The sequence below is a fragment of the Pinus tabuliformis genome, chromosome 8, assembly GCF_031772625.1.
Source record: "Pinus tabuliformis cultivar Carrire ecotype Pingquan chromosome 8, CPIR1, whole genome shotgun sequence".
NCBI classification, from domain to species: Eukaryota; Viridiplantae; Streptophyta; class Pinopsida; order Pinales; family Pinaceae; genus Pinus; species Pinus tabuliformis.
In genome coordinates this window covers 1,912,979,494-1,913,002,732 of record NC_142294.1, presented here as the reverse complement: position 1 = coordinate 1,913,002,732, position 23,239 = coordinate 1,912,979,494, and the positions used below count along the sequence as shown (strand labels likewise).

At 36.9% G+C, this 23,239-nt stretch overlaps 1 protein-coding gene across 1 annotated transcript in view; it reads left to right on the top strand.

The window, feature by feature from the left end:
• NUDT3 (nudix hydrolase homolog 3) overlaps nucleotides 1–23,239 on the top strand; it is a 587,520-nt gene that overhangs the window by 463,182 nt on the left and 101,099 nt on the right. Inside the window, exon 17 of the mRNA XM_089374741.1 lies at nucleotides 2,360–2,443. Within this exon, the coding sequence (XP_089230867.1) occupies nucleotides 2,360–2,443 (84 nt within the window). The remainder of the gene's footprint in view (nucleotides 1–2,359; nucleotides 2,444–23,239) is intronic.

Sequence of the window (23,239 nt, the reverse complement as noted above, 5' to 3'; positions counted from 1 at the left end):
GTCCAAAAATAATTGTGTCAATATTTTTATGTGTGTGCTAGAATTTCTCTAATTTTGCAGCATTTATTTTTCGTAGTATTTGTTTTGTGAAGGCTGCAACATATATATTTCAATATTTTCCGTAGGAAACTGCAAATAGTTTGTTTAATTAATTTAACAAATAGAAGAAATGTTATCAGTTGCTACAGTAGGATTTTTGGTTTTGGAATTTTCACAATATGATCAAACCTGGTATTCTCCTCCATTTCAAGTAACCCAAACTGATCCTGCACTTCCAGAATTTCAGCCCTCCTGAAATGGCCAATTACGCAAAATTGCGGCCTTGTAGTAGTTGCCCGAGTAGCCCAGAAATTTTTGCCTCCCTGCAATAGTTGCCCCAAAAACTGTGAATCGCAGAGAAAGAGATTCCTTCACTCGTGTGAGTTTCTAGAGAGAGATAGGAGAGAGAAAATTCAACCTTCTTCTTTGTCCTTTGCTTACTTTCCAAATGAGGAGCCCCCTTTATATGGTAGTCTATCTAGGGTGAATGGACGTGTCTCTTGGCCAGGGAAGCCGACTTGTAACTTTTTGAGCCAAAAAATTTGAATTTACATCATTTAATAGTCACAATGGGACTTTGACTCAAAATAAATTTTTCTATGACTCAAGCATTTATAAATATGCTTTATAATGTCAAATATAATACATCAAGTGACCAAAAGTACATAATGAAGACCGACCATAGTAACAAATTCAACAAAAATAACGGTGTCATAATTTTGTGTGTGTATGCATTATTTTCTCAGTTCCTTATTTTATCTTCCGAAGTGTATTTTAATTGTGAAGATTGCAATTGTGAATTATTCGCTATTTGTCATAAGATTAATTTACAAAAGACAAATAAACTACACAAGTTAGGAGAATAATATCCAGTAATTGCAATCCTAGAAATTTCACACTTCAATGGTGCTTAAGGAGGAGAGGTGAGATTTTGAAGGTTGAAGCAACATACTCGCTGATAAGGGAGCCTAGCCTGAAAAGGATTCTAAAGAAGACTGATTTATTTTTGTTTATCTATTTGTCAAGTTTCCTAATAAATTTGATGTAGTTTCCTTCTCAATATTAAATAAACAAAGTAGTTGTATTTTGTAGTTATATTGTCCACAAGCCTTATGAATTTCTTGTTAAATTCTTTCGGCAAATTATGGCATGAAAAAATGTTATTCTAAAATTTCTTAAAATTTTAATTAAATAAAAAAATGATATTATAGCGTTAAAGATCAAATAGCACGACTCCAAAAAGCTTTAAATTTTTTACATTTTCAACCATGGAATCAAAACCAAATATCACGAGTACAAAAAACCTTAAAATTTCAATGTTTTTCATCCATGACATTATAAACCAAATATCATGACTAAAAAAACCTTAAAAATCAACATTTAAATCAAAGAGTAATTCTACCAGGAGCAATTTTTTTTAAAGACTAAAAATATATCTTTTGAGATCTTAGCCTAAGAAAATTTGATCTATTTTCAATGTGGCACTAAAATTGCAATATTTTTTAACTATGGTTTATAAAATCATCATTAATTTGTACTCAAAATTATGTAAATGCCCTTTAAAAAAATGGCCTAATACAAATTTTTTTAATTAAAAAAAAAAAAAATTATATTCTTTTAAAACAAATTAAAGTTTAAAACTTTAAACAACTAAAAAATGTATTTTCCAAACCAAAAAAAATAATATATATATATATATGGATAGATAGATATAGATATATAGATATATTGATCAAAACAAAAGATTTAACATAATTTTTAAAAATGTAATGAATTTAAAAAAAAAAATTGACAAAGCGTTAATTAAAAAATATTAAAAGAATAAAACAAATAAAACCTAAAAATATACCCATATTCTTCATATTTAGAGTTACCATTTCACATATTTTTATAATTGCAAGTTCACATGCTTTTCTTTAATATGACCATGAATCCAGCTATGGCTGCTGCAATTATGATTGATTGAAGAAAGTGCTGCTTTCAGCAAGGAGCCTTCCAATTGGCATGAAACAGTTGAAAAAATTGAGGCAAAGATTTTTAGGGTGAGAAATACAGAAATAATACCCTTAACAAAGAATTTCCTTCAAGCTATTCATTTCAGATTACCTCTGACAAATGAGAACAGTGCTGTAAATCTCCTCCACCATGCTAAACATTCGTTCTGTTTTCACAGTTCAAAACCTGGTGGATATGAAGTGAATTGTCTTCGCTTTGAAATTTAGACGCTATACTGAACAAAATTGGAATTATTGGCAAGTATTTTACGATGTTAAATTTTGTGGATTGTACTTATAATTCTGTCTGTGTACCAAAAATGCAGGAGCTTCAAGAACTTCATTCAGCATTAGAAGAAGCAAAAGCTGATATTGTGGGATTGTGGGCTCTTCAGCATCTTGTTGATCAGGTTTACTTCTCCGTTTGTGATTTGATTTTTCATAGTTATGTTTCAATAGCTGGAAAAGACAGAATTAACTTTGAAGAGGATGTAGTATGTCTGAGAAGCAAACAACAGGATCCAACACATAATATTAGCATTTGAATATTTGCATTCTTTGATCATCATTCATATTATTACTAGCGATAGTGTTATGTGGCCTTTATGTGAGCACTTCTACTAATGTTAATGGTAGGTAGTTAGACCACTACAATGGGTTTAGATTATGTTCTTGAATAAAGATTATGTTTGGAGTTAGTGTACTTTGAGAGAGTGGCTTAGTAAGTTAATAGTTATAATGGACCAAATGCTTCATTAACTGTTGTATCCATTGAGAAGAGTACGAAGAATGAAAAAGTAGCTGTCATAAGACACAATATAAAATTATAAGATAAGATTGATTTAAAAGTGATGATAAAAGACATGTTATTGCCCAAATTGTACATGTGAGATAAAATCCGTAGTCCACAATGCATAATATGACAGGAACTTTCATGATGGTCACCCATTGTCACCTCAACAGCTTGTCCACTTGCTTTGGGTTGGTTCCCCTCTGACTTAGGGGGGGTTCCCTACTAGGATCACTAAGGATTAGTCAAATAGGCACAAGGTGATGTCAATGGTAGATTTAATGAAACATATTTTTGGATATTTTTTTAGATTTTGTGAAAGAGAAAAAAGGGTGATGGTGTAATATCCCAAATGCAAATTTTCGCCAAATATTGCTTACAAAAATTACATACACAAATTTTCCAGTGAAATCAAAAGCACAACAAATAAGATTTGTAGAGAAACCTAGAAATGTGACAATTGCAAAGACACAAGAAATGAGAGTAATGCAGCTTTATTTATTTACTGAGAAATTTACATATAAACCCTCTGTAGATGATAGTTGCAATGATGGCCATCAAAAGATCTGCCATAGTGCTACACTGGCTCTCCACCAAAACTAAACTGAACCGCCACTGCTAAGCTCTCCTGTGAATTTTGAATGAATTCAGCAAGCGAAGATGGGTACTCGTCCAATCTCATTGAATCACTCGAGGGTTTTTGTGTTGGGGCTACAAATAAAGTAGAGAACTAGGTTCTCAAACCTCTCATACAAGAAGAAAGATCAAATCCAAGATGTCCTCTAATGGCCTCCTCTTTTTATAGATTTGATGGACCCCTCTAAAAGCTCCTATTTTATTATTATTTTAATCATTGAGCACATTGCCCCCTTTTTAGTTCAATTAAAATATCTTTTTAATGTGGGAAAATGGTAAATTGGCCACCATGCCTCCTCAAGCCAGTGAAAAATCACTTCTAACCATCCCATCATATAGATCTTCTTGTTCTGGTTCCAATGAGCTATTGCACTAAGGTGTTTCGTCAAGTACTCCTCCCGGAATGCCACCTTAAGCATAATTAATTAAGTTAGGCCCAATAATAACCATGTTTCTCAAAAGTTGTCGAAATGCAATAGAATGAAAGGCAAGTTGTGCGGATGATGGAATATGCCAAGGGAATGCCATCAGATCCCATAGAAACTTCTCAAAACTCCTCTAAGACCCTTAATGGCATAAACCTACTCCCATGACCTAGCCATCCCGTGCCCTAGAAATCCATCCTGGTCGTACTATAGAGAAAAATATAAATGGGGATATGACAAATTCTCCCGTCCCAAGATTGCTTGCCCTCGAGCAAGCCATATCTGTCCACTACAGAGGCATCTACAAACTGATACCAGGATCCCATATGAACCACTATGCCATGCCATGTCTCCACGCTAACCAGACATGAACGGATCCCTCAATACCTGGATCTCAAACAAGTCGCTGACTCAATCTGTCATCCATGCATCCACCTAGATCCTAAAGCCACCATGACCAATTGCCATCACCCATACCCCATGGCTCTATCTCTACTCTGTCTCTGGCCATAAATGTTGCTCCACCAATAGAATACCAACTCATCACCTCTCTCCAATCTAGCCCTTGGCATAGACCAAGGTCAATCCCACTATGCTTATGTTGTGCTGAAATGTTGATGAGTGGCCAGCCTACATCTCGTTGCCAATTGGAGCATGTAGCATCCCTCACATCTAAGGGCTCCTATAGTGCTATGATCCTGACTAAAAATGACGCCCCATCAATGGGATACCAACTCATGATCTCCTGCTAATCTATCCCATGGAAAGAATCGAATGCATGGACACTTATGTATGGAACAGCTCTATTACACTGTTGTTGGTCCATTCTCAACTCATGCTGCTCTGTCCGGTCCATCAACAAGATCTATACAAGAAATTTTTCTCCTCTCCTTATAATGGGCAAGTTGTGCTGCAAGCCCTGTCTATGTACTCCTAGAGAGGGTTGCTCCCTGAAAGTACTATAGCTTTGTCAGCTGCCTGTGCATCTACTTGCACCTCATTAGTGGGTTGGCCCAAAGATGGATGCACCACTATCTCAAAATGTTCCTCCCTCATACGATTGGAAACTCCATGCTCCTCCAGTCTACCAACCTCCTGCAAATCTATCCTGTCAGGCTCTAGCACCTCCAGACGACAAGTGCCTGCAAATACTGCCACCCTACTAGTTGTTTGTACATTTTTCTTCTTCTCATTAATGGCTAGTCCGAAGGATGGTTTCACATCCTCCTCCATCATGGGCTCAACATGCCACCAACTGGTTCTCCACAAAAGGCTCATCATGCATACTATGCATATCATCCTCTTCAACTAACTCATGCTCCACCATATGCTACTCATGTTGAGTCGTCACTGATGACTCATCACCCTGAATGTCTCCCATAGGGTCCATTGGTTGCTTACCATACACACTGGAATATATATCTAGCATGTTCTCAACTACTCCACATGATTGTTCATGCTCCTCAAAGGCATCCTCATATGAACCCATGGACTCACCCAAAGAAGAATCCTCATCCTGAAAGTCAGAAGGAACCTTCTCCTGCTCTACCTCTTCCATCTCACATGTGTCACTCAAGCATGAGTGGTCAAGTTCCCAAGGTTCCTTGCAGATGAAGCAAAGACCCTTCCGGCTCAGCTCATTCTTGCTGCATGGTCCACCAAATCTGAGCAGCTCCTCCCTAGTAAATTGTCTTCTGAATAGCCCAATGTTTTACTCAACCAACCTTTCGGCTAGGTCATAAGCAACAGGTGAGACCAATTGCTCTCTCCTACAAATGGCCAACAATCTAGACTGCAACTCCCTACAAATGGCATCACAACCTCCCATACATAAAGACAAAGTGGATTGCATGTGTGTTATGAGTCATGACTGTGTCAAGATGATGTTTCCTAATGCTGAAGAAGCATTGGTGTTAAAGTTTCTAAGTCTAACAACTAGAAACCCTCCATGTACTTTCTGATTTATTCCTTCCTACTTGTTCTAATTAATTAACAAGTTATTTACCATGTGAATACTGAAAATAAACACAAGTACATGCTCAACACATTACAAATCATCAACTGAAGGAAACAGAAACAAGCACACAAATGACACCGTTATTTTTGGACTAATGTCCCCGAAAAAACCCAATGCGGGAAAACTGGTGCAGCTATATGAAGGTTTGATTTATTAAGCAGTTTCAAAATACAATCTGGGTGTCGAATCCGGCTCATCCAACAGAGAAAAATCTCGGTAGTAGTACCCTCCTTCAGAGACAGATGCTCCAGCTGAAACCCCAGATAAACACTCCGGCAGTTCCTCAGATCCAATCTGCCCCACGAAAAACCCCAGCGTCAGCCTCTAGGGACTGTGTCAGCCTCTTCTGCCCTCTGTGTCAGCTTTCCTGGCAGTTCTCGACAGTTATAGCTTCTGCCCTCTGTGTCAGCTTTCCCGGCAGTTCCCGACAATTCCGGCTTCTGCCCTTTGCGTCAGCTTGCCCAACAGTTTCGACAGTTCCCGGCAGTTCCGGTTGTTCCCGGCAATTTCGGCTTCTGCCCTCTGTGTCAGCTTTCCCGTCAGTTTTGATTGTTCCTGGCTGTTGCACTGATCCTCCCGGCACTATCTCTGCCTCTTTGCTTCTGTATTCACTGCCCCTCAGCTGCAACTCCAGATACTCTCTCAAATTTCTCAGCAAACCCAGCCCCAAAAAGTCAAAATCTTGATATCTTGGTGTGTTCTCCAAGTGACTCTCAAGCCTCCTCTTATACTTTTCTCATTGACAAATCAATGGCCGAGATTAAGTCCCTAATCAATGGCTAAGATTAGATCTGGCTTGATCCATGACTTTTGGACTATTCTAACACAGTTTTATATTAATTCACATTAATATTTATTTTTCCCTAAGTTTAAACTTAGGAACTCCATTAAAAATATTAATTATTTTAATATTTCCCAAACTGTTTAGAATCTGCCCAAACCCTTTCTGGGTATTGGAGATCTCATGTGCCTTAGTCTCTCCACCAATTTTTGTGGCTAGAGCATATCGGATGCTACCCCAAAGCAACAATTGGAACTTCTACAGTGTCAAGTCATCACACTCCAGCTCAAACATGAGGTCATAAGATCTAACCAAGGCCATGACTTCTAGAATCTCAAGCTTCTTCCCAAAGGTAGGGCCCTCACTGTTATCCAAATCCTAAAAGGTCCCCACTATCAGCCTGAAGACTCTCCTCATATTGTTATCACTGTAAGGGGGTATAGGTGCGTCAACATCGTGATACTATTGAGACAAGAGGCAACTGGGAGTTGGACTCCTACACAAGGGTGCTCCAAATACTTGTTTGTACTAAGGCAAGCATGGTTGGTTTGAGAGCCCAAATTAAGTTTTTAACATCTGACTATTGCACCTCAGAAAGGAGTGAAGCAAGTTTTTCCAGCTTGAGAAGGGCTTTTGTTGTAACCCCCATGAAACTCAAATCTATCCCAAGTGCATAAATTTTGGGTGTTCTTTCTGTGGCTGCTCTTGCTGTAGCAAAGTAAGTATCCCCTTGAAAAGGGATCTGTTAATCATTGCTGCTAGTTTGTAAAGGGAGTTTATGAAGGTTTGATCCATATTTCAGTCCAATGGTGGCAAGTACATGCTCATAAACACCAGCATAAAAACCACATACTCAACCTCTACTTGACATGGCATCAATAATCAATCTAACAATCATACTATGACTGCACCACGCACCAATCAATGTAGGGCTTCTATAGCATACCCATAAAATCATTCACCCATACAATATAAGGCTGCTACATAGGCATGCAGAGCCAATAACCCAACAACTTACTCAAAATTTTACTGCAGCAATAATACATGAGATATTTGACAAATACAAGTATTCAACTCAACAATTACACTCAATGGCAAAACCCTCTGGAATCTGTATTTCACACTCAACTCATCATGCCCTAGACACCAACAACATTACACTGACCTACAGTCCCTCTCAATCTGCAGCATATATTCATAATGAGATACCAATGTCAGCAACCAAATATTCAATTCTCAGTCACAGGCGGTAATACTATATACTGGCAGCAACTTTCTCACAAATCCTAGCAGCAGTGATATATTTGCTACTCAATCTCTAGCAGCAGATTAGTGGTATGTCGATAAACTATATAGTTGTAGTGTCCCTGCGTATAATGAAAAGAAGAAATACCCATATGACGCGCACTCAAGCATAGACAGTAATAGGCAATCTGACCTTATATTGTCGACTATTTGTTGCAGCAGTTACCTCTGTTGGGTCACTGTCTAGAAAATGGATGCCAATTCATTATAGATGAAGTACACCTCTTCCTGCTCCTGCGTAGTGATTAGCTTCCAAGTATGCACTCCAAACATGACCTTCACTAAGGCTGTCCTTGCGCAGCCTACCCTGCTCACCATGAGCACAAATTACTGCACCATACAACTACAGGTATTATGTTGCTACAGACAAATCACTCTGCCTTCATCAAATGCCAGCATCTCAGATGCTTAGATCACAAGGGTGCCCACAGCCATTAATATATACAGTGACCCAAGTTTTGTCTTTTCACCATCACTCCAGCAAACAATTAAATTCATTACAGTTGTCATGCACGTGAATCTCTCAGTTGCACGAGCCATAGAACTACATACTTTCCTTCATTGCACCACACACTAATCTATGTGTACATGCTCAACGTTGCTTCCAAAGAAGACAGACCACTGGGATATTCAATTTGCACGATCTCTGGCTACGAGCTTGCTGGAACGGTCCCAGACAAAAACATTTGTGGCTGATTTCAAGTTTGCAGGCTTTGTTTATGACCTCCATGGAAATCTGGATCAATTCACTGCTCCTTCATCAGCCAACGATCAAAACATCCTTGATCGCTGTCACCATGGCCTCAGAACGAGTATGCTGGCATCTACACACTGTAATGTTCCAGATGCTTGGATTGTCGTGGAGATCTGGTGGAAATTCGACCACAATGACCAAATCGACACTCCACTGTGAAAATTTGTGGACGACTTGAGTTCCACGGGCTCGGTCTCCAATTGTTGCATCAAGGTTGTTGATTTGTGGTAGCATCGGATGTGCTCTAGCCATGAAAATTGGTGGAGAGGCTAAAGCACATGAGATCTCCAAAACCCAGAAATGGTTTGCAGAAATTCCACCCGGTTAGAGAGATATTAAAATAATTAATATTTTTAATGGAGTTCCTAAGTCTAAACTTAGGAAAATTAAAATATTAATGGGTATTAATATAAAACTGGGTGAGAAAGTTCTAAATGACATGGATCAAGCCAAATCTAATCTTAGCCGTTGATTAGAAACTTAATCTTGGCCATTGAAGAGTCAACAAGAAAAGTATCAGAGGAGGCTTGAGAGTCAGTTGGAGATCCACCAAGATTGATCAGTTAATTCGATTTTCTGCAACGGGGTTTGTTGAGAAAATTTGAACAAGTGATCTGAGTTGCAACGAGGGGCAGTGAGTTCATAGTAGAGAGGCAGAGATAGTGCCGAAGGACCAGCATAATGATTGAGGAGGCTACGCAGAGCTAGCAAAAGCCACGCAGAGGGCCAGAGAGACTGCGCAGAGGCTAGCAGGGCCTGTGTGGGTGACGCAGAAGGTCAAAGAGCCAGCGCAGAACATCAAAGGGTTGACGCAAGGGGTTCCAGAGCTATGCAGAGGCTAGGAGGGTTGTTGCAGAGCCTCAGAGAAGCGTTGGAAGGATTTTCATGAAGCAGACTTGCTGAATATCTGCTTCCAAAGAGAGTTATCACTGTTAAATAGATATCTCTGTTGGGTGACCCAGTTTGGCACCCTAGTTGTATTCAAGAATGTTGCTTAATAATAAAACCCTCAGAACGGTTGCACTGGTTTTCCCAAGTTGGGTTTTTCCGGGGATGATTGTCCAAAAATAACGGTGTCCCTTGTGTGTTTGTCTGTTATTTCAGTTGATAATCTATAGATGAGTTGAGACTGCATTTGTGTTTATATTCAGTATTTATATGGTTAAATAACTTGTTAAGAAATAAAACAAGTAGGTGAAATAAACCAGATAATGCAGGAAGAATTTCTGACGTGTTGGACTTAGAAATTTCAACAAAGGTAAATCAGACGACACGATTTCAATTGCCCATTTGGCTTCCGATCATAGTTACACCGGTACCGCTCCTAGGCATTGAAGAGCACGTACCCCACACTCCTGCGCTCCTGGGAGCTTGGAAGCTAGTAGGAAACGGTCCAAAATCGTTGGGATATTTAACGGGTACTTTGGAGCTCTTCGGGAGTGTTATGAATAAATATATAGGAAATAATTTAAAATAATGTAAATGATAATAAGCATAAATAATTATTAGTTAATTAGTAATTAGGTTGAAGAGGCATGTCTAAATGAGACATGACTCTCCATGAAGAGACACCTGCTTGGTATATAAGCAAGCCTCTCGTTCTCATTGTAATTAATTCTTATTCACACATTTTAATACAATGGATTTAATTTATTAAAAAAAATTAAGAAGAAATTAATAGAGTTAAGGCTATTTAAAAAAAAAGGAGAATATTTGAAAAATATATAGAGAAAAAAGAGATTTGTTTAAAAAAAAGAAAGTGATTTAAAAAGTATTTAATATTCAAGAAGCAAAACGGAGCCTATTACAGAAATGAAGGTCAAAAGGTTCCCAGAAACCTTACCCAAAGATGGTAAAGCACTATTTAACATTAAAAGAACTCTCGCAGGAAAAGATGTTATTATTTCTATTTCTCCGGCAGAAGATACAAGTTATATAACACCTAAAATCACAAACCAATTACTGATCCCGGAGTCAAATATAACTGAAAAATTAGACTTTTTTGGCAATAAAAAATATGACATAGCCAAAATACAGTTAAACATTGAAGATTATACATTTGTATCGCAATTCTCAGTTCGCACCCTATGGAACAATCAAGGTGACATGATTTTGGGATCACCCTGGATAGACACGGTAGGATCTATCATCTTAAATACAAAGAAAAAGTTTCTAACATTTTCTTACAAGAAGAAGAAAATAACACTTCAAGATGTTACACTGAAACCAAATTCAGTAACGCTAGAAGATATATCAGATATTTCAAAAGTAATTTCTCAAAAAGGTAAAAAAGTATTACAAAATATGCAAAATGAAATTGACAAAATCACTGCTGATAGAAATGAAGAAGTCTTGCAACTTAAGGATCATAGTGAAAAATTACTAACACAAATTAAAAAACTTAAAAGGGACAAAAAGTCATTAACAAACAAGTTAGAGCAACTTAATTAAGAAGTATCGAACTCTCTAGGGGTAATAGTCCAGGTTGAAGATGAGGGAATTAATATTGAACCAGTCAGTAGCAGAACTCAAAAAGAGGATCAATCAATGGAAGGAAAAACACATTCACATGTTACAATCCAGATGATGAAAATTCGAAACAAAGATTATGTACCTAACTCAAAAACCGTAGTACCAGCAGGAAATCAAAAATTTCCACACACTTAATAAGGGGAAGTCAAACCAAAAAGGTTCCCTATCAACATCCGAATCATGAAAGTAGACAACTCAACCATGCTACATATTGGGACCATTCAGAACAGAAACAACAAATTGATGTTCTAGAGAAGAGTGATGTAACCTCAATCGAGTCCTATGATGACAAGTCGTTACAAAATTCCAGTGATCAGAATATTCCACAGAAGATTAATCTAGGATGGTCTGATCCCTTCTCAATGCAACAGTTTTGTTTATCACTTAGAAGATCATATCATCTTGTATCGAGGAAGATGACTATTCTGAGACAGAAAGACATTCGAAGCTGAAAAAGAGATCAAGCCTTTTTCATTAACAAGCTTTGAGGACAAAGCTTTTTGAGGAGGAAGACAATGTTATGAATAAATATATAGGAAATAATGTAAAATAATGTAAATGATAATAAGCATAAATAATTATTAGTTAATTAGTAATTAGGTTGAAGAGGCATGTCTAAATGAGACATGACTCCCCATGAAGAGACACCTGCTTGGTATATAAGCAAGCCTCTCATTCTCATTTTAATTAATTCTTATCACACATTTTAATATATAATATTTGTATCCTCATAGATATCTTTATATTCCAAGTCTTCTGGAGTAATTAATTTGTAGAAGGAACTTTGTTCACTTCATTTGGTATCAGAGCTTCATTTTACATTATTCCTATATATTTATTCATAACAGGGAGCTTCACTGCAACAAATTTTGACGTTTCGGGTACTTATTTTAAGCAGGTTTTGACTTTTTGGGTGCTTATTTTGAGCAAGGAAATTACCCTTTGATTATTTTCTAAGTGATACATGCTAGTTCAGGGGGTTGGGCTGCATGAGCTCTGTAAAGTGACAGAGATGTGGAGATGTAGCAACAATTGCAAATAAGTCTACTCTCTTGAAGCCTATCTTGAAGCTTTAATGATAATATTCAATGAATTACAATGATGGTCAAAAAGAGAAAAAGTAGTGTGTTAGTCAGTTTCATTTTATAAATTTCCAAACTTGAATTTTGAAGTTGAATACAATATAGCATTGCATGAAATCACATAATAATAGAGTAATAACAGCCTTTTTTCCCGTTTGGGAGTTCCGCATGTTTCTTTGTTGGGAAGGAATTTGATTGGCAAATTAATCATGGATTAATATTTTGATTTTTTTCGCAGTGTTTCAAAGTTCAATTTTTACATATTTCTTTCCAAGATGGAATTTGCAGGATGGAATTTGATTGGCAAGTTTTGGGTGAAAATTAATTGATTATTTATTTTTATTTTTAATATATATTAAATTTTAATATATCATATTTTTTTCGCTCCCAACTTCACATTTCCGCTAAATTTGGACAAAGCTTCTAGCCGTGTCGGATACTTGTTCCCCCGTACCCGAAGTACCCACGTACCAGAAACTCGTGCAACATAGCTTCTGACCCACTACATGAAATAATAATTTGGCCTCTGCGTTGAAACTAAATAATGGCTTATGCGGTTTGATTTCAGGTTCACAGTGTTCAACCAATGCACACAGGCTTGCAAACTTCTCGTCTACAAGACAATCAAACACGTGAATTCAACCACAGTTCGATCTGCTCGGGGTTTTGATCAAATTTGGCTCGATCTTGTTATTGTTGTGAATGTTGCTCGACGCAGTTGCTCCTATGTCCTGAATGGCGGCTCAAAATGCGACTCGAGTGTTATGAATAAAATATATATAAAACTAACACAAATAATGTAAATGGCAATGATAATGATTAATGTTTAATTAACTAATAGTTAGTAATGAAGAGTCATGTCTGTAAGGACATGACAGTTGTGAAGAGGTACCTGCCTAGGTATATAAGCAGGCCCTCACCCTCATTGTAATCATCTCATCAATTCTTTTATATAATCAACATACAATTACTTGTCCTACAATGGATGTCTTCATCTTCGAACTATTCTAAATATTACTCTATTGTGTATACGAACTTTGTTCGTTACATTGGTATCAGAGCCACGTTCTCTGATCCTGGCCATGAGCCATTAAAATTTTCGTCAACATAGTTGTTTTCACGGTCAAGCATTTCGCTACAAATTTGGAGTTTCTCTGTTTTGCCATCAAGCCTTTAGCCATATAGTTAAAAAAATAAAAATAAAACAATAATATTAAAAAAAAGATATTGATTTAAAAAGAAAGGGGGAAGCAATAAACAAAACAAAAGAGAGGAAAAGAAAGAGGTATACAATTTTTTTTTTCAAAGTATCATTTGACGAAAAAAATTACCAAGAAAAATGGAGCATAATTTGAAAATGACGAAGGAAGTCAAGATGAGTTCCACACAACAATCACTATTTTGGACTAAATGTCCATTTTGTTTAAACGAAATTGGATATACTTATATTAAAAAAAAATGCAATTTAAGATGTCCAAGGTGTGGAATATTATTTAGTACATAAGATTATCAAGACAATGAACAGAGGCAAATAACACGATTAAAGGAAGAAATCGCAATACTTCATCAAAAGAACGAAGCATCGAGAAGAAATATAAAGATCTCGAAGATCGGTTTGATGACAAATCAATAGAAAGTAATGAGGAGATTTTGCGCCTAAGAGACCATAAAAAAAAAAATTACCTGAACAGATCAACAACTCCAAGATTAAGAAGCAAAAATTAAAGCAAGAGAACGAAAGTTCTAAAGAGAAATTCAACGAGAATCTGTCAAAGAAGGAAGAGGAAAATTTGCATTTAAAATCTCTGAATCAAAGCTTATTAAAACAAATCAAAAACAAAGAGAAGGATACTAAGGACAAAGTTGACGATTCAGAAAATGACGAACTTTCACATCTAAGGAATCATAACCAAGCCCCACTTAAGCAAATTAAGAAGCTTAAAACTTAAAAGTGACAAGAAGTCACTAAATGACAAGTTAGAACAACTTCAAGAAGAAGTATTGAAGGATCCAATCATTTCAGTCCAAGTTGAAGATAAAGGAATAAATGTCGATCAAGTTAATATCACAACTTAAGAGGATGAAAAACGAAAAGAAGTTAAAACATATTTAGAAGTTGCAGTTCAAATGATGGACATTCCAAATAATGATGACAAATCAACAACATCACCTGAAGGAAATCAGGGAACTGCCACTAACATGATAAGGGAAAGTCCAACCAGAAGAACTCCTTAGCGACATCTAAATCTGTTAAAATTGGAAACTAGGGCCAAACTCCATGTGGGTCACCTTATTTATGGCAGTTGATATTTTTCTTGGATTCCACTCTCCGAGAGGTGTAGGATTGATTTAAATATCATCTGATTCCGACACGTAAAAATAAAGATATGAATTTATTTATATTATTGACAAATTGTCAAGGTCGGCCAGCAAGCAAAACAAGCACTTTAACCCCCAGCTCATCCTCAACGTTGCATATAAATAGAGGATACCTCAAGTCATTTTAGGAGCGCATCATCTCATGATCTCTCTCAACACCTGTTTGGGTATGTCTTCTCAAAAGGAGGACTTAGTGGAGAGAAGGGTCTCAAGCCCTAGCCGCAGCAAGAAGGAGCCATAAGACAGCGTGAAAAAGCCCTATAAGCAGCGTGGAAGTTTTATGTTTTGTTGTAGGTACAGTGTGGGAAAGAGAGCCTGTTTGGGTGGCTGATTGGGTGTTGTTCTTGGGTACACTTGTAGGGAGAAAGGCCGAAGTTTGAAGCTTACAACTGTGTTGACCACTACGTGTCAATGACCCATAGCAGTACACCCCCTTTTTCGCAAAAGGGATAGCGTCTGATTGATGTGTTCCTGCCATCCAGCTATCATCATTAGCTTGAGGATCATCTTATAATTTAAACCCAGTCTGCATGTGTATAATGTAAATAACTTTAGCAGATCCGTGCTGTGTATGTAATCACCTAGGTAAACCTACTTTTCTGGTGACGATCTACATTCCGGGAGGTTTTTTGTCTCACCGATCCATTCTCGGATGGTCGACAGAGTTTTCCTTCAGCCTTACCCCAAAGTTGGAGTGGATTTTGTCACTGGGATCTTAGGGGAGTCCTAGTGTTCTAGATTGAGTCTATGTAAAAGTGATTTGGGAATAATCCTAACTATTTGGTTAGGTTATTTTATTACAGATTGTTTGATCTGCTAGATTATATTTGTGTCGCAGAACTGGGTAGTCTATGAGGGTCTTTTGCAAATGGGTTTTCCCCCTTGAGATGTAAAAAATGTAATAATCATGATTATCCCCTCATAGGTCCTAGGTCCTAGGTAAATTTAAATTTTCCAGAGGTAAAATTCATGGATCCTTTAAAAAATTAAATCTTAACAGGTCCAGGGACTAAGGTTAATTGATTATTTTGCTAAATTTGATGCCTTGGGTCTCTGGGGTTAAGTCAAAGTCAAAATTTTGAGGAAATAAATGCAAAATTTTAATTTTTGAATTTATTAAAATGCATTTAATTGAAAAATTCGAAATTTCCTCAATATTTAAAATTTTGACGGATGAGATTAAAAGAAATTTTGATCCTCATCAACGGTCGAGATCACTTTGACAAGGATCACTCGAACTAGCCGTTGGAGGATTTATCTTTAAATAGGAGGTCATTTGTTAGTCAGTATCATCCAATCTTTTGATCGTGTACTAAGCGAAAAGATCTTTCTTGTAATCTTTTTATGAGCAATAAAAAAAGACTTTGGGGTTAAATTTCTGCTAGTGTTACTCTTCATGGAAATGCTGTGAGATGTATTATTTTCGTGCATAATTTCTTTTTTGCCATTAATAATAGCTTCTGAAGAGTGATCTGAGTACAGGTATCTTGCTCAGTTGCTGGGGTTTGAATGATAATTTAAGTTTTGAATATAATAGTAGGTATCTCTATTAGATCTGAATTTTATTATTGTTTTCTCGCTCTATGTTGATAGTTGAATCGAGATTTGCAGGAAAATCCTTGATTATTAGATCATCAGGCGTTCAGGGAAGTTCTCGGTTGAACCAGCCAACTCCCGATCCGTGTTTTTTGAAGAGCCCAGTTCGAATTTGATCCCGGGCTTATCATAAGATATTTTTATGGGTGATCCATGAAGGGTTTTGAGCTCAGTACCTCCTCTAAAATTCAAAAAATTTTATTTTTTCTGTGCTAAATCATTGGATCTAGTTGTTGAGAGCCTCAGATCATCAGATCTGGGAGCGAAGTCGGACTCACACTCCCTAGATTTGATAGATTTGCCATTTATGTACATAGATCTGTAGTTTTCTGACTTTGGTTTTCAAGGTTTTAGTGTTTTTTTTGTGTCATTGTGTATATTGTTTGGGTGTTTTTTGTTGTATTGCAGCTACAGATCTGAAGCTGAAAGTTGTGTAGAGTCCAAATCTAGGCCCTGGAGGGTAAGATCTGGGTTTCTGGTTTTCATCAACATCATTTTGGCAGGGATTATGTGCAGGTTTTGCAATCCAAAGGTTTAAATTTAGTTTCCAGATCTAGAATTTCGGTGAGGGTTTCAGGGTCAAATTTGAAGCAGATGGATTTGATATTTTAATTAAATCTGGAAAATTTTTAAGGGTTTCATTATTAAAGCAGAAGAATTCAACATTTTAAGTGAGATTCCCGAGTTTTGGGCTATCATTTTTGCAGATTTATTTGCTGCCTGGTTTCAGGGTTTGCTGTTCAAATTTTGATTTTTTTTAAAACCCTCATATCTGCGTTGCTTGCTCATTGTCTTCAATCGCTACCAATCTCTGGCAATCATCTTCTGCTCCATTCCGTTATCCTTAGATCCCTTTCCTCGTCATTGCTGCATAAACCCTCACGCAACTCCACGCTGTCCTCAACCTGTGGTTCCCTCTGGCATCCTCAGCGACCACGCAACCTTCCCTTCGTGCTGCCTCACACCTGCAATAACCCTCAACTTGCTTCCTTGCTCCCGGATTTCTTACAGTCCATGCCATCAACTCACCCATCAAGCTATCTTCCTCTATGCTCTCTCCCCGCTCCTTGCTCTCTCTATTCGCAGCTCCATTTAGCAGATCCACAATCCATCCCACACTATCATCGAGCTTGCTCCCTTCCACTTTCATTCCCGTGGCACCCACGTTGCTCTCCCATCTCTCTACGGCTTATTCATACCCCTTGCTGCCACTTTCACACAAACCCTCCTCCATCCCTCCTTATACGCACCCCGCAGCTCCTCATCCCCTCTTTGCCTGTGTCCTCTGCTCCCATGGCTCCTATCCACGCATTTCTGTCCTCACTGCCATTCCGCGTAGCTCCATATCCAAGCCATCGAACCCTCCTCCGCGAGAAGCTCCGTCTAGCCTTTGTTTCTCGCAGATCTTTCTCTCGTAGACCTGCATAGCATACAAATTTTTCGATTTTTCTTATGTATATACCTTATTTTCTCAGGCTAGTTCACATTTTATTTAGTTAGCGTTAAGTTATTTTTCATTCATTGTTTCATTTTTGTAATGGTCTTGTTTGTTTTTATTTTATTTTTTTTTATTTACGTTAGGCTTAGTTTGTCATTTTCCTTTGACAATTCGATTTTCATTTTTATTTTGTTTGTTTTGATTTTTCTTTAAAAACAATTTTGAAAAGTAAAAAGATTTTAATTCTTTGACTTTGACTCTTTTCATTTTTGAATTTCATTTTTTTTTTTGTTTTTGATTTTGATTTAAAATATTTAAAATCCAAAAACATTAAAAAACTAAAAAAATTCCTAAAAAAAGCGGCTGAAAGGGACTTCACATTTTGTCAATTTAAGAAATCCTAAAGTATTAAATCGAAATAAGTTTCATATTTAAGGGTTTTAAATTTTTTATGTGGCCTCTGGCCCATTAAAAAATTTAAAAAATTATTAAATCTTTTTTCGATTTATTTCGGTCACATTTAGTCTTGCTTAACATATCAAGAAATTCACCTAAGGAATAATTAAGTTGTCGATCTAAAATTTCTTCTTGGTGTCTTTTGTGCTAAGGTAAGATCTAAAGGTAAATTTTTGTGGTATTTGTCATTTCTCTATAGTTAAATATGCTTAAATTTTTATATCTGAAGATTAACTATTTGAAAGTGGTAAATTTCCTAAATTTGGGAATTTAAGCATAATTATTTAAATTCTAGGATCTGAACTAGTTAGCTTTTAAATTTCATGGTTGATTAAGGTATTTGTATCTGTTGAAATTTAATTGCTAAGGTATTGTGCATCTAGTGAAATCGATCGTCATTGCTTGAATCATTTAATGCTCGTTACATGTTAGACATTTTGCAAATGTTTTCAAGCGATTGTTGAATAATTTTATCGTGGAATTATAAACAGATTTCATATCTCTGTTTCCTAAGCAACTGTTGATAATCAATTACTTGGATCATTGCTCCATAAAGCACTGGTATTAATCATTTAAAATCTAATCAAATTCTAAATCTTGTTAAGCCTTAATCAAGTATTTGATTGCCTCGCTGTGTCTCCCGAACCGGTTGATTCCCAGCTGGTTCTCCTTCATCCCATTTCTCCATAGGGTCTACCCCCCTTAGCTTGTTGTAGGGAGACAGCTTAAACGAAGAGATCGGGGATCAGGGTGACAGCCCCCAATCTGAGCGTTGTCGCGGTGCCTAGACAATCTGCGCGACAACAGGCCGCAACAAGAAGAGGCAATTCAACGTGGGTGAAATAGGGTTGTTCTAAAGTCATTTCAGGAAGACTAAAGGGCTGAAAGGAGGTCGAGTATCATGCTGGAAGGTCGAGGAGAAAGAGAGTTGTTTGAGGGCTCGTAGAGGGTGGAACAATCCTCTAGAAAGGTTGTCGCAGGCCTATTCTAAGGCTTGTAGGATGCCGTTGTAATGAGAGGAGGGCAGATCCATGGTTAAGGGCTTGAAGGCTGCCCAGAATTATAGCAAAGGGGACAACCTTCCCTTGGAGGACTGTTGTCGCGCAGATTGACACGACAACGCTCAGACTGGGGGCTGTCACTCTGATCCCCGATCCCTCCGTTTAAGCCTGTCTCCCGCGGCTAAGGGGGGTAGTCCCTGTGAGATGATGAGACCAACTGTCGACCAGTTGGTTGGGAGACACGAGACACGATTAAGATAAGCACTAAAATGATTTGATTAAATTAGCAGACCAGTGCCTTAAGAGATTATGATTAGAACGATTACTTGTTAGATGATATAGAAACATAAACCGTGAACAGCAATCATTTGTCATCAACTAAATCACAATGCTCTTAAAATGACCAAAACGATATCCAGCAACTGAAAATTTTGAAAAGATGAATGCCTTAAAACACCGCGAGAATCGTAAATCATTAACTAGATATCAATTTCGTATCTCGACTTGAAAATTCAGCATGAAAGATATAACATGAAAAACCACTGAAACTGGCAAAACTAATTTTCCACAAAATTTTAATATTTTTTCAAAGTTTTTAAATCTTTTTTCAATTTTTTTATTTTTCAATATAAAAAATTCCTAAAAAAAAATGATGTATTACAAAAGATTAAAATCTAAGCTTTAAAATCTAACAAAAATCTAAAGACTAAATATTAAAATCTATGAAAAACAAAACCTAAACTAAATATATATTAAAATCTAAAAATATAAAATCAAAATGAAAACTAATTAGAACTATTACAAAACTAAAAAAAATTCATAAATAAATCTTTTTTTTGATTTTTTTTTATATTATACAAATTAAAAAATCTAAAAATTATGAAAATTTAAAATAAAAATCAAAGTCTAACTAGAACTATGTCTGGTCCCTTTTTTAATTTTTATTTTTCTTTTTATATTTATTAAAACCTAAAAAATAAAAATATAAATGAGACTATATAATTTTAAGCCTAAAATCTAATCGATGAAACTAAAATCTATATTAAACATGAAACAGAACTACCGCTTGACCCTTCCAGATATACGCTAGAGCTCCGCGTATTAGAATCGACTTGGAAACACTGAAAGTTTACGCCTGTCAAAACCACTTTTAATCTCCAAATCGTGTATGAGAAAAATCGAAATGAGCATGGATGCGTGAAAAGAATAACAGCGGAGGCTTATGAGAATAACCTGAGCATAAGACGGCGACAGAGAAAAACAAATCGATCTTACCAATAAGACGTGAAGACGATGGCTTGGACCTGAACCCTTACTGCGATTTTTCAGCGTCATATATCTGATATTACCTCTCAGGAATCGATTATATGCAGGGAACGAGCTCGACGGAGGACGACAGTTGCTTGATTTTCATTTGTGCACAAACTCTGGCGTGATGGCCCTGGACGTGCTGACTATACTCGGGCTCAGAAAATATGATGGGCGTAAAATTCGTTTCAGTCAATGGCAATAGTCACATGATGAGAACCTTCAGCGTGACTCAGCTCTTGACGGCAGACAGAATGACGCTCATCCGCAGGTGCTAAAAAAATTTTACTCAGCAAACATTACTGTAATGCATCTCCAGTGACAACATCTGCGTGACAGAGAGCTGGCTTGACGGCAGAGAGAGCAGCGTTTCATGAAATCGCTGAATGGTTTCACGCCTACGTCCAAACTGTAAATCGCCAAACTGTAAATCAGCTTTGATAACTGAGGATGCTGCGTTGAAATGTTTCGATTTGCCTGACGAAATATGGTGTGGGTGAGGGCCTAAAATATTATTTTTTTTTTATATAATCCTGCAAACCTGAAAGGACAAGATCACCCAATGAAAATTTATGCCTAAAACCAAAAAAGACTGAAAACCCTGTACAAGAAAACAAAACCCTAATGAAAATTGCATAAAGCAAAAATTTGAAACCCTAGATCAGCTAATTTAATGTACAGATTTGGCCCCTTAGCAGCCAGATTCATCAATAAGCACAGAAAATATTTTAAGAATAAAAATTTGAGGCTTTCACTGTGAAGAACTTCAAAAAAAATATCTCATGCAAATCAAATAAATAAACCGAATGATAGACCCAGGATCAAATCCAACTGGGCTCAGCAAAAAATGCTTGCGGGAGTTGGCTGGTTCAGCCGAGAACTTCCCCGAACGCCCACAAAATTCCTTCAGAAAATGTTTTCTGCACAGCTCAAAACAACCGTCAATAAAGAGGGCAAAAATGCTGCTAGATCTCAAACAGTAATGGAGATACCTGCCATTACTTCAGAAACCCTAACAACACTCAAACCCTAGCAAGTGGACAAGATACCTGTGCCCACACTACTCTAAAAAGCTATTATTAATGGCTGAAAATAACATATGCAGAAAATTGAACAATCTCACAGCATTTCAAGAGAGTAACACCAGCAAGATATGGACCCCAAAGTCTTCTTTTATTAACCAGAAACAGATTTACAAGAGAGCTTCTTCAGTATCAGACTCACAGATCGAATGATCTGAAATGACCCCTAGCACCCTATTTAAAGGAAATGATCCCAACAGCTAGTTCGAGTGATCCATGTAGAAATGATCTCGACCGTTGATGAGGATCAAGACATCTCTTGATCTCATCCGTCGATTTATTCACTTAAAATATTATTATTTTATTAGTTAGGGTTTTTGCTTTATTTTTTTAATTTTTTATTATTTTTTATTTATTTCATTTTTTAATTTTTATTTATTTTATTATTTTATTATTTTTATTCATTTTTTAATTTTTTTTAAATTCATTTTAAAATGGATCATCGAACTAAGCCTTCAGAAACATCACCTAGGACCTAGGACTTAGGACTCATGAGAGGATTTAAAACATTTTTCGACCCTCAGGACACATTACATCATGACTTTTACAATTTACATCTTAAGGGGACAAGCCCACTTAATACAGACCCTCATAAATCACCCAGTTCTGCGACACAACTATAATCTAGCAGATTAACACACTAGGATTCTCCTAAAGTTCTAATGATAAAATGCATCCCGGCTTTGGGGTCAGGTTTGAAGGAAAACTCTGCCGATCCATGGATCGGTGAGACGAAAAACCTTCCGGGACATAGATTACCACTAGAAAGTTAGGTCCACCTAGGCAATTCACATACACGACTCATGTCTGCTAAGATTATTTACAATTCATACATGCAGACTGGGTTTACAATCAAAATGATTAAGCTGCTGATGACTGCAGGATGGCACGAACACGTTGATCAGGTGCTGCCCCTTTTTGCAAAGAAAAAGGGGGTGTACTGCATGGGTAGTTGACCGGTAGAGGTCAACATCTGGCTCTACTTGGGGACACGTTGCTGCTTGCAGGAATGTGAGAATCCAGAATCTGCATCCATACAACACAAAAATAAGTAGCGTCCATCCAAAAATCATCATATACATTAAGCACAAGAAAGATAAAAGCTCTTCATTTATTAAGTAATCTAGAAAAGCAAATCTAATCCTAAAACAGAAATAAAAATGCGGAAAAAACAAGGAGTAGGGTTAGAAATACGATACAAAAGATGCCCCATGGCATCAGATGTGTTCAATAAAGTGCATACTGAGCATTTGCCTGCTTTCAGGCAAATCTGTCGGCTGCTTGTCGGATGTGCCATGTCCAATTTTGCATATGGTAGGACTTTTTCCTATCCGAAAATCAAGCTGCTCACGGCCGTCTGATGTATCAAATCTTCGTCTCATCTTTTTTCTCTTACGTTTTTTCTTTCTGGCAGGTGGAATTACTGATGACCTGGAACTTTCTGTTTCAAAACTATCAGATGAAGTATGCGTGATATGTCTTTCTTTATCCTGCATCTGATCTTTATCATTCTTAAATCTATCCGGATCACCTTCAATTAACCATCTTTCAATTGAACTAATGACCTCCTCATAATAAGATGGAGCTTGTCGCAGCAAATGAGAAGGCTCCTGATCTATTGATG